Here is a 12361-nt window from a genome sequence, read left to right as displayed (position 1 = left end):
TTTGCCAAGATTGCAAGATGCTGAAGATGTGGTTTTCCCTAAAAAGTTTCCCTCCACATTTTATAGGAAATGTGCTAATTTAAAAATAATATGTACTATAAAATAACAGTTGTAACAATATATTAAGGTAAAAATTTATCAGTTTTAGACCTTTAAGTTGTAGTAGCAGTTGCCAGGACATTGCCCTGTTTGCCTCTACATAGTTCCATCCTCTGAAGGCCTTCTGGTGGTTCCCTCACTGCGAGAAGCAAAGTTACAGGGAACCAGGCAGAAGGTCTTCTTGGTAGTGGCGCCCTCCCAGTGGAACGCCCTCCCTTCAGATGCCAAAGAGATGATGAACTACATAACTTTTAGAAGACATCTGAAGTTAGTCCTGTATTGGGAAGTTTTTAATGTTTGATATTTTACTATGTTTGATATATGCTGTAAGCCGCCCAGAGTGGCTGGGGAAACCCAGCCAGATGGCTGGGGTATAAATAATAAATTATTATTCTTAATTTTTAGGCATTGTGATATATTTGTATATCATGATGTTTAGCTGGTGATATATCGTGCTTTTGAAAACCAGATATCACCCAGCCCTATCACCCAAAGAGCTTTTGTTTTAGCAGGATTCAGTCCATGTGCTTCTTTGCCCCCATCCAGCCTATGACTACGTCCAAGCTCCAGTTTAAAACATGCATAGCCTCTCCTGATTAAGATATAATAGAGAAATAAAAATTGCTGAGCTGAGAAATTTGGAGAGGCAGGAACGGACTGGTTGCAGTATCATCAGATAAATGATTTGTTTAGATAGGACAGGTGGAGGGGTTTTATGACCCAAAGCTCACATTTTGAAAGAAAGATTATTGAGAGTAAAGGAAAAGTGGTTTTCAAAATGTACAAGTTATTATTAGAATGGGAAACAAAAGATGAACTGGTAAAATCAGCTATGATTCACTGGGCAAGAGATATAGATCATAATATAGATATGAGTGCATGGGAGAGAAACTATGGAATTTTTTTAAAAAAATAAATTACAGCATGTTACACATTGAGGGTGAACTTTATGAAAATGATTTACAGGTGGTATCTGCCATCGAGTTAATTAGCTAAGATGTATAAATCTGAATCACATATCTGTTGAAAATGTAAAGAAAAAGAAGGTACATTTTATCATCTGTGGTAGACATGCAAAAAGTTAAGACTTACTGGGATATTATATATAATGAAGTGGGAGAAAATGTTTCAAAAGACATTTGTTAAAAGCCCAGAAACGGGTTTTTTTAGGTATAATAGACATAAGTGTATTTAAAGACCAGAAATCACTTTTTATGTATACAACAGCAGCAGCATGAATGGTATATGCTCTGAAGTGGAAAGAAGATACAATACTAACAAAGGAAGAATGGCAGATGAAGTTAGTAGAGTATATAGATATGGCAAGTTTGACAAACAGAATAAGAGACCAGGATGAAAAAGTATTTAAAGAAGAATGGAAATGTTTTGTAGACTATTTGAAAAAGTAATGTAAACATATTAAAAAGTTAATAGTAATAGAGTAAATTCAGCAGTAAGAATTATTGAGATATAAAATTGAGAAAAAGAAAATGTTGGGAAAATTAGAATATGTAATGGAAAAGAAATTAATAAAATGAACCATGGAAGGGGGGAAGGGAAGTTGAAAATAATTGTGTGTTTTATATTTGGATTATTCTTATTGCTTCAGTTGTAAAAAGAGAAATGATTAAAAAAAAATGAAAGAAATTATTGAGGAAATGAACTGCTCCTGTGAAGGGCGATCTATCTCCCTTCATTGCTCTTATTCTATCTTTTTTTTTTCTTTTTTTCCTGGAAGAAGGGAGGGACAGGGTATCATAGTACAAGGCTCTGTACCAGGTAGTATAGTGATCAACTCTTTGTTTTTATTTTCTTCCAAGGTGAACGGCGTCAACATCAGCAGTGTGACCCATGCTCAAGCTATCTCCTTACTGCGTCAGCGCTGTGCTGTGTTTCACTTCATAGTACTGCAAGAGAAAGGGTTTACCACCAGAACTGGGCAACTGGATTCCAGCCGTTCAGTAAACCAGGAAGTGATCCATGTTACCCTTGTAAAGAGAGACCGATCTGAACCTCTTGGCATCAAATTGATCAGAAAAACAGATGAGCCTGGGATTTTCATTCTGGACCTTCTAGATGGAGGCTTGGCAGCCAAAAATGGGAAACTTAGTCGGAATGATAAAGTTCTCTCTATAAATGGCCAGGATCTAAGACAGGGAACTCCTGAAGCAGCTGCACAGATAATCCAGGTAACTAAGTCACAGGTGGGGAATTTTGGGCCTGTGGTTGAATTTGGCTCTCCAGATTGCTTTACAAAGGTAAGTGTTGTATTTGTTGCCATGGGCACTTTTTGCCTTTGGCCCCCAGAATGTTAGCCATGAGGGAATTCAGTACTCTGGCTGAAAAAAATTCCCCACCACTTGCTTTAAGGAGTGCCACAGTCAACACTCTAATTAAACTTATCTGAGTTTTCAAATGTTGCAAGAGGGAAGCCTTGGTAATATGAAGAGATCTCTTTCCCAGAACTGCAAGTGGGATCTTTTTATTGATGATAATTGAACCTGGTTTATTTACTATTTATTTTTAACTCGCACAACAAAGCAGTGATCTGTCTCTTCCTTTTGCAAACTTGGAAGTTCAGTCTTCAGCTCGTTGTCTTTGCATATACTCTATGTATAGACACACAAACAAAAATAAATTGATTTCACAGTTTGCCCCTCTCATTTCTGTTTTAATGCAATATGCCTGTAAGCTATACAAGTGAAGAGTTTAAATTAGTGCTTCCTGTTGAATATTTAAATCAATCCACTCTGTTTGCCCACTTCGTTGCAGTGCTGTCCTATGCTTGATATGTCAAGTTTTAGAATTAGATAGGCATTGATTGAAATATGAGTAAGCAAGGGTTGTCTCCTGGTTTGTAAACCATAATTTGGAGGGAGGCAGTCTTGTATCTGCACTGGAACTTTAAAAGAACCTGGCAGCCAAGTGCTGAACTAACTTCAGCATTCATATTATAATTATATTATAATATTGTTGGCATCTTTCTCAAGAGACAGTGGAAGTGTGTGCCATCGGGGGTAAAGTAAACCGTTGGAGGGTTACAGCTCCTGTTGTGGCTGTAGAGACCAGCATGGAAGAGACATGTTTTATTTCAGCTGGGGCAGATGAAGGTGTCTGGTTTTGCTGGGGCAGAAACACCATGATGTTTCTTCTCTCTGCGCTCCTCCCAGCAGTCATTTCTCCTTTGGTTTTTGCTGTCGTCTCCAGGCACTACGGTCATCTGCAAGGATTCCCATATGGTGGGATTAATGTTGCCAGCCTTCATGTCAGATTGCGTTTAGCCAGTGCTTCCCGCCACCCCCACCCCCCGGGGGGCACTCAAGCGTACACAGTACCAGCACTTCTATTTTTGTTGTTAAAAAGTGTGGCACTTATGTAACTACTTCATGTACCGGCACCTCTTTTTGGGGGAGGGGGTGTTAAAAAGTGTGACACTTAGAGTAACAATTTCATGGTGAGTACCGGCAACTAGTTTTCTAGAGAAAAAGCACTGAGCATACCATTAGAGATCCTGCCATCTTCCATTCTATGTACATGACCAAGCCAGTGTAGATCTGGGAATGTGGGCTTAGAAAAGCACTTATTTGTTTGAGACTCTGTCTCAATATATATAACTTAATATAATATGTACATTATAATATACAAATCACCTGTTATAATTTTTCGAGTGACACACTGGAGAGATCCTGCAAATTTGCATGATTGAACATTATCATTTTAAGCTTCCTTCCTTTTTGGCTTTCTTGACAGACTTGTGAAGCGAGAGTAAACTTTGTTGTTCTCCATCAGTCTGGTGTGCAACTCCCAGAAACTGTTGAAGATGGCAGCGCATCAAACACCAGCAGCAGTAGCAGTGGAGGAAGCCCAGTGCATCGTCGCAGAAGACCTGAACAGAATCATTATCGATGGAAGTCCAATTACCAGAAGGTATTGGTGATTTTAAGTTCTGGTTTTGGGTAGGGATTGGCTCGATTCCTTTCCTCCTTGAGTACTGGGTATTATGCAAATAGTACCACCAGATATGAGAAAAGGCCAGACGGTGAGTGATAAAATATGGGTTTATATTAAAAACAACTCCACATTCATGATCTCCTGAGCAAATGATGTAGATTTTGCTTACAGGTCTAATATTTTTTACAGGAAAAGAAACTGTCTTCTGAACAGGGTCTCTCCCGCCCCCCCCCCCGGCTTTCTACACTCAAGAAATCCTTTAAACAACAACAACCCATAGACTCATTATTGATGAAACCGCTGTGTGTTTGCCATGGCATCTCAGTGTTCCATTGCAGAAAATTCCAGAGCATATTTTAGAGGACATGCTTGGTTCATGTAGGTCACATGGCTTGTTGGGCCATGCTGCTGTTCAGTTTTAACTGAGAGTATGGTCTTCAACACAAGTAAAATGGGTCAATAAAATTTTATCAGGGTTCCTGATCAATACAGAAAGGTTATGTATAAATCACCTTGAGATGGTGGTTTAGAAGGTGATTAATAAATTAATTGTAATAATAAAAATAATTAATAATAAAGCATTGAACATAGGAATGGGATGTTGGGGGTGGGACTGGCACATGCGCCCCTACCTCTTTCCCAAGCACACCTGAATAGGAATATAATTTGGCTTGAAAGTTGTTGTTTTTTGCTTGAGGAGGACTGAGAGCGTTTAGATTTGGTTAGATGACAACCACCAGTCAGGGGGAGTGTGAAGGCACCCCCAAACTTGACCCTCCAGCTGTTTTGGGACTACAATTCCCATCATCCCTGCCCACTGGTCCTGTTAGCTAGGCATGATGGGAGCTGCAGTATGAAAACAGCTGGAGGGCCAAGTTTGGGGGTGCCTGTTCTTTACCAAAATGAAGTTTCTCCATCGGGATGGATGTGGAGCAAATGAAGATTCTTCTTCCGTTAAAAGCTAGTGGAAGGTGTCTGGAATTGGTGAAGGTAGGGGAGAGAAGAGATCCTGATGGGAAAACAGCTTCTTCCTCTAAAGTAGCCTATGTAGGTAGTAAGTTTTGGAATAATAAGTGAGAATAGGGTTTAATAGCATAAGTAGGACTAGAACAGGTTGTGTTTATTATCACCTGTTTAATATCATGTAGCTGTTGGCCTCAATACCTTCATTAATTCTGGAGTGTGTAAAAAAGATCTATTACATTTACTGTATTTTTGTTGTTGGCTAACTGTTGTAAATACCCTACCCACAAAATAAATTGGTAAACCCCTGATTATTCAATCTTTTAAATGTGGAAATCCAGATTGTAAAAACCTCTATTGCTATTCCACATTGCTAAAATGCATTCTAAGAAGGATTTTCAAGATGTTTTAGTTGTTCCAAAGAGCAAAGTAAATTTCTAAAAGGAAGTAATGCTAAATTTCATTGCTCTCTATAGGTTTCAGGCTCCCCACACCACAAGAATTGTACTTTGTGATTATGCTTTGAGAGTAGAAGATTAAGGCTGCCATCCTGACAACCTTTATAGAAACATAACCAGATGCTCTCCCCTCCCCTTGTAAGGGGAACTTGAACAGAGTGTCATTCTGATGACAGTCCCTTGCAGATTGTTGTTTATTTAAATTGCCTTATGTGTGAAAAAAATCTTATTGAACTGGTTGAGAACCTTTCATGTGGTGTTTTAATTTTTCAGTCAAGTGCTTTATAGTTTGATGCTGTCATAAAGCTGTTTGTGCAAGAAATTTATCTCTCCTATATTCATTTTATTACATTCCTTCCTCATGGCCTGACAGGATGACTGGACTTTTGAAAACACTTTTTCCTTGAGTTTTATAGGGTAGTGTTAGAGGTAATTTGGGGTTAGAGGTAAGATTTTCAATTGTGCTCCATACTGACTTGCCCTCACATTGGTTATAACAATCATTACCATTAGAACCATTGGAGGGACGCAGGTGGCACTGTGGGTTAAACCACAGAGCCTAGGACTTGCTGATCAGAAGGTGGCGGTTCAAATCCCCGTGACGGGGTGAGCTCCCGTTGCTCGGTCCCTGCTCCTGCCAACCTAGCAGTTCGAAAGCACGTCAAAGTGCAAGTAGCAAATAGGTACCGCTCCGGTGGGAAGGTAAACGGCATTTCTGTGCGCTGCTCTGGTTCTCCAGAAGCGACTTAGTCATGCTGGCCACATGATCCAGAAGCTGTACGCCGGCTCCCTTGGCCAATAAAGCGAGATGAACGCCGCAACCCCAGAGTCGGCCACAACTGGATCTAATGGTCAGGGGTCCCTTTACCTTTATGTTGAGAAAGGTGAACTGAAAATGTTAATTGGAACTTGGTAGTAATTGGGTTTGTTCACGCAGCAGTAGTTTAGTGCTGTGTGCGCAAGCAGGAACAAAACCATGAAAAGCCTTGAGTTCATACTAGCATTTAGTTTCATTTTCACAGAATCCCAATTAACGAACCAAAGCTTTTGGTTTAAAAACAAGCTGGTCAGCTTCTTAACAAGCCAACTTCAAAACATGGCTAAATGCCAGCCAAGTGCTTTCCACTGCATGGGAGAGTAAGTGGGAGGGCTTCACTGTTAGGCAGAAAGGCACTAATTGGTTTTGTAATTTGAAATTATTAGTAGGAATCTACAGACTTCCCTGTAGAATGTGAGCCAAAAGCAGTTGCAGTTTAATCACTATGTGATTGATATAGTTGTCATATTCTATTGCTTTTCATATATATATCAATTTCCCAAATTTTGATTATGATTATTGTTCATTCATGTTGGATCCACACTGCCTGACTACTAAAACTCTAATAACTTGAAGCACATATCCATTAAATAACACCACAAAAATCATGTGTATGCTGCGGAAATACTATAGCCAGTTACTACTCCATGCTGTGCACACAACAAGGGTAAATATGATCTAGTCATTCAGTGTATTAAAATATTGAGTAACCATATGTAGTATCATCTGGGTCACATGGGGTCCTTTTGCAATTCAAACAAGCCTGGTTTCTGTGAAAGAGGTGCTAAAGTTGGAAACAAAGTGCGCATCCCCAATGGTTTATTCCCATCCATTTCCCATTCTCTTTAGCCATTTCTAAATAGATGATCATCACACAGCCCTTAATCCCTTAAGGGTGGGAGGCGGGGAGAGAGAGAGGGAGAGAGATAGAGCAGAAATAGCTAAAAGTGGTGATTCCTTATCCTAAAATATCAGGGTTTTAAAACACTAGCTTCATGGAGTTATTTCCCCCCACATCCTGTTTTTTGCTATCTTATTAATATACATGCTGTTATTTCTCTCCATTCTCCTCTTTCAGGCACTCCCTCAAGGTTACCTCAGCCAGGAGAAGTTAGTTAACATAAAGAAGGAGCCAAAAGAATCTCTGGGAATAACTATTGGAGGTGGAAGAGACAGTAAAAATAAACTCCCTATTTATGTAACTAGCGTACAGCCTGTTGGATGCCTCTTCAGAGATGGTAGAATTAAGAGAGGTAAGATGCTTTGGAGTGCCTGCTTTTTAAATTTGGTACATGGGCTAGCATTAAGAGAACAAAGTACCATGTCATTTTGTACTAAGGAAATTGCAAAGGTTTAAATAGCCATACAGTGGAACCTCGTGTTACAGACGGGATCTGTTCCAGAGGCCCGCACGTAACATGGAACTGACACAAACCAAAGTGCCGCATCTGCACACATGCATGGTGCGATTTAGTGCTTCTGTGCATGCACGAGTGGCGAAACCTGGAAGTAATCCATTCCGGTACTTCCGGGTTGCTGCGGGACGCAACATAAAAGCACGTAACCTGAAGAGGACACAACATGAGGTATGACTGTACAAAGAAATGGTGTTTTTATATATATTTACATATATCCCCGCGGGGTGAGCTCCTGTTGTTCTGTCCCAGCTTCTGCCAATCTAGCAGTTCAAAAGCACACCAGTGCAAGTAGATAAATTGGTGCCACTGCGGTGGTAATGTAAACAGCATTTCCGTGCGCTCTGGTTTCTGTCAGTGTTCTGTAGCACCAGAAGCAGTTTAGTCATGCTGGCCACATGACCCGGAAAGCTGTCTGTGGACAAATGCTATCTCCCTTGGCCTGAAAGCGAGATGAGCACCACAACCCCATAGTCGCCTTTGACTGGACTTAACCATCCAGGGGTCCTTTACCTTTTTACCTATAAATATAATGTTATATATTATAACTCGTCCTTTTTTTTTTTTTTTTTTTTTTACAAAACAGGAGATGTATTGTTGAGTATAAACAATGTTGATCTGACTCATCTTAACTACAGTGAAGCAGTCTCTGCACTGAAATCGAATGCAGCACTGCACACAGTGACATTGAAAGCCTTGGAAATTGTGGTAACGGAAAAGACATCTGAATTTACTGAGGCACCAGATACCAGGGAAAGTGGGTTTAGCTGGGCTAGCTGGGCTCCTCTCTGGATCATGTGGCTTGGATTGCCTAGGTAAGTCTTTCTGCTTGATGTCACTCTGGGAAATTTTCCCAATAACGGTATGTTAGTTACATTTTAGTTGATCTATTTTGGTTTAAATATTGTAAACGAAAGTATGACTTGCTTTGATCAATTAGTCTTGCCTATGAAACTAAAGCACATAAGAAAACCGAAGCTTTCAGTACTCCCAGTTGTGCCTTTGGAAAGTGATGCTTGAAAGTATTTTTAAAAGAAAAGAATTCTAAAATGTACTGAGAAATCAGTGACTAAGAGATTGAACCAAAATTAGCTTAACTATGGTTTGGCCTGATGTCTGAATTAACAAACCATGATTAGGGCCATTGCCCTGCTTTCTCCCAGAAACTGCAGGCTAGAGTAAATTTATAAAATTTAGAGCACAGAATGCAAAGGAAGACAAACAAGTCAGCCATACCCTAGTTAAGGAATTCAACTGATGTAAAGCAAATCACCTCCCTTTGCTCATTTAAATGGGCCTTAAATATCCATTTTCTTACCATGGCTTTGGGAGGCTAATTTGTGTTGCCAAATGCTGGCTTTTTTAATGTGCTAGATGGGCTTTTTGTTGGTACACTGACTTGCATATTTGTGAGATGGAATTGGATATTACTTTTAACTGGTTTAAAAATTGAAGTTTAGGGATTTATATTTGTATGTAGCTGCAAACCTGTTTGAATGGCATCTTTGCTTAAAAAATGGTCTAAAAGCCTTTTAAATATGTCTTTTTTAAAAGTTATTAAAATAAACCATATTTTCCTACCTCTCAGATGTTTTGAAACCATGGTTTGAGTTCTAACCTATGTTTACCAATTATTAGAAATCATAGCTTGATTGAACTGATCCACTCTGTCTTAGAAGGCAGAATCAACATCAAGTTGATGTGGCCTTTGTGGATTCAGGCTATAAAATATACTCCAGGAAGATGCTGCCAGATGTGAAGACAAAAGTGAGTTTGCCATCAAAGACTCCTGCATCTCTCCTTTGTCCATAATATGTGATACCACTCCATTGTAATAATAATAATAATAATAATAATAATTTTTACTTATACCCCGCCCTCCCCAGCCAAGGCCGAGCTCAGAGCTACTTACAAGCAATAATGAAAACAAATTGAATGAATACAACTTTAAAAAAAATTAAAATACAACATTAAAATATTGAAACATTAAAATGTAGCCTCATCGCGGGAGGAGAAGGAAAGGAAAAAAGAAAGAGAGGGAGGGAATCAAAGTGGCTCCAAGCCAAAGGCCAGGCAGAACAACTCTGTCCTACAGGCCCTGCGGAAAGAAATCAGATCCTGCAGGGCCCTGGTCTCATGAGGCAGAGCGTTCCACCAGGCTGGAGCCAGAGTTGAAAAGGCCCTGGCTCTGGTTGAAGCCAATCTAACTTCCTTAGTGCCCGGGACCACTAGGGTGTTGCTATTTATGGACCTTGAGGCTCTCCGTGGGGCATACCGGGAGAGGCGGTCCCGTAGGTACAAGGGTCCTAGGCCGTGAAGGGCTTTAAAGGTCAAAAGCAGCACCTTAAATCTGACCCTGTACTCTACCGGGAGCCAGTGCAGTTTGAAAAGCACTGGGTGAATATGCTGCCATGGCAGAGACCCCGTGAGGAGCCTCGCTGCAGCATTCTGCACCCACTGGAGTTTCTGGGACAGCCTTCAAGGGCAGCCCCGCGTAGAGTGAATTACAGTAGTCAAGCCTGGAGGTGACTGTCGCATGGATCACTGTGGCCAGGTCGGGGCTTCAAAAATACACAGCATAGTTTCAGCAGAAGAGCTAGTGGAGGCATGATTGACAGAAGGGGAATGGAGTGGAGTGTTGGGTGGCATTAGAACGAGTGACTGTAGAGAGTGTTGATTTGGAAACAATAGCCAGCCTCTCTTTGACTGTTGATTTGAGGACTGTTTATACCTTTTCTATTTTAGAAGGCATAGACCACAAGCAAGTTGTTCATATAGTGTGGGGGCAAGGCTTTCAACCCATTTTGAAGAAATCACCAATAATTTTTTTTGGTAGATCCAAAATGTTTAGAAAAAATGCCCTCTCCTTTTGGATTGGCCCCAACTTTTTTACAATATTTTTGAAAATCTTATATGGAGAAAATAATGGCCAAGTTCTTTTCCAACCAAGGTCACAATTAAGCATTTTACAGGCATAGCACTGCATAACATAGTTTTCAAAGCTAGAGCAGGCTTCCTGGATGTGTGTTCCTTTCTCACCTCCTTCCTAGCCATTAACCATAGCTTCATGTAACATGGGCACTGACACAAGCTATAGTGCTCTTATAAACCAGTGACTGTAGCTGTTGTTTGAGATATGTTTGCAAACCATTACACTCAGGCATCACTTTCCAAACACAATGTGTTGCCAGTCAATTGTTTGTTATGTGAGCATTCACATAGCAAGCTGACTATTTCCATTATACCCTATGAGAACATTTCTAATCCATGATTTGTCTGTTCTGCCTCCCTCCCTCCCTGGTTTCTGCATGAAATGGCTGCTGCCAACCAACACAATTAAGGAAGTGGACAAACTCCAACTTTTTGGATATCTGAATCAGCTGTTTGTGTAGTGAGGTTTGGGTATAATTCTTTGTGTTCAGATAACTGAGATTTCAGATGAGCATTCTGATAGTGGGACCAGCATGTATTATGACGGAACTAAGGTATGGGGAAATTGCTTCAAAAGAGGGGAGGAGGGAGCATTTGTTTAGAAAGCACAGTTTGTAGGTCAGTGTTACATCTTCACTTGTCACAGTATATTGTGATGGTGAAAGGGATCCAAAATTTATTCTCAAATGCTGGGAATTTTGTGACTTTGGAGGGCATTTTATAATTCTGAAAATCCACTTCAGCCCATATTGTTACACATATACTATATATATATTTAAAGTTTAGTACAAAACTCAATTTCAAAGAAAGGTCCTGATTTGGGTGTTTGATCAAGGTGGCCTTTCCCAACATCGTATTTGCTTTTGATCAAAGAACCTGCATGCTGAATGCAGTCTTTGTTTCTGGTGCATGATCCACCAGAAACCAGATATTGATTCTCAAGCAGCAGTGCTGCTACTGACAATGATCTCATAATTGTATTGATTTCAAGGAATGCTCAAATGTAGCACAGACTTGGCATTTCCTGCTTAGCTTCCTCTAACACTAGACGGGGTTAAGCCAGGAATGCCATAAAGGTGAAAGTTAATACAGTCTCCACATAAAAAACGACAGTGGGAATTCTATATGGAAGCCAAAGAGTGCTCTCTGTTTTATATTTCAGTCACCTCCATTGCTGTCAAGACATTATCCTGCGTAAAAGCAACTCTGAGAGCTGGGGATTCAGCATAGTTGGTGGGTTTGAAGAAAACAAAGGGAACCATCCATTCTTCATTAAAACCATTGTGCCTGGAACACCTGCTTTCTGGGACAGAAGACTGAAGTATGTACATACACTGTTGTTTCTATTACTTTTGCATTCTTTATGAAATATCTGGTGTTGCAATGTAATGACTCTTTTTGATAAAACTACTGCCCCCGTTACTCAGAGTGAGATGGGTTTTTCATAAGAGTGACTGGTGAGGGCATTTTATCCCATAACACCTGTTGCAGAAACAGAAAAATTACCAATTTTTAGCAGAAGTATACAAAGCCAGAGAAATAAATCTCTCTGAGGTTTGGTAATTCTGTTGTGCTCCTATACTGCGTTGAATTATCTAATTTATCCCTAATTACTGTAATGAAGGCTGCTTAGAGGTATGGACAGATTTCTGAATTATGCAGTGGGACAGCTACCTCACAATGGGCAAGTTCTTTGGGCTCATGAGTATTTCTAATTATTTAAAAAG

General features: G+C 40.0%; 2 protein-coding genes across 3 annotated transcripts in view; both read left to right on the top strand.

The window, feature by feature from the left end:
- Positions 1–12361, top strand: part of LOC309523972 (ras-like protein family member 11A-like) — a 212123-nt gene that overhangs the window by 82399 nt on the left and 117363 nt on the right. The gene's annotated exons all lie outside the window — the stretch shown is intronic.
- LOC309523951 (ligand of Numb protein X 2-like) overlaps positions 1–12361 on the top strand; it is a 41239-nt gene that overhangs the window by 24945 nt on the left and 3933 nt on the right. For both annotated transcript variants that reach the window (XM_082208252.1, XM_082208253.1), the window contains exons 5-9: positions 1920–2288; positions 3850–4026; positions 7367–7541; positions 8290–8518; positions 11797–11955. In XM_082208252.1, the coding sequence (XP_082064378.1) occupies positions 1920–2288; positions 3850–4026; positions 7367–7541; positions 8290–8518; positions 11797–11955 (1109 nt within the window). The remainder of the gene's footprint in view (positions 1–1919; positions 2289–3849; positions 4027–7366; positions 7542–8289; positions 8519–11796; positions 11956–12361) is intronic.

The sequence above is a fragment of the Podarcis vaucheri genome, assembly GCF_965113315.1.
Source record: "Podarcis vaucheri genome assembly, chromosome: Z".
Taxonomy (NCBI): Eukaryota; Metazoa; Chordata; class Lepidosauria; order Squamata; family Lacertidae; genus Podarcis; species Podarcis vaucheri.
This window is presented reverse-complemented; position numbering and strand designations above follow the sequence as displayed.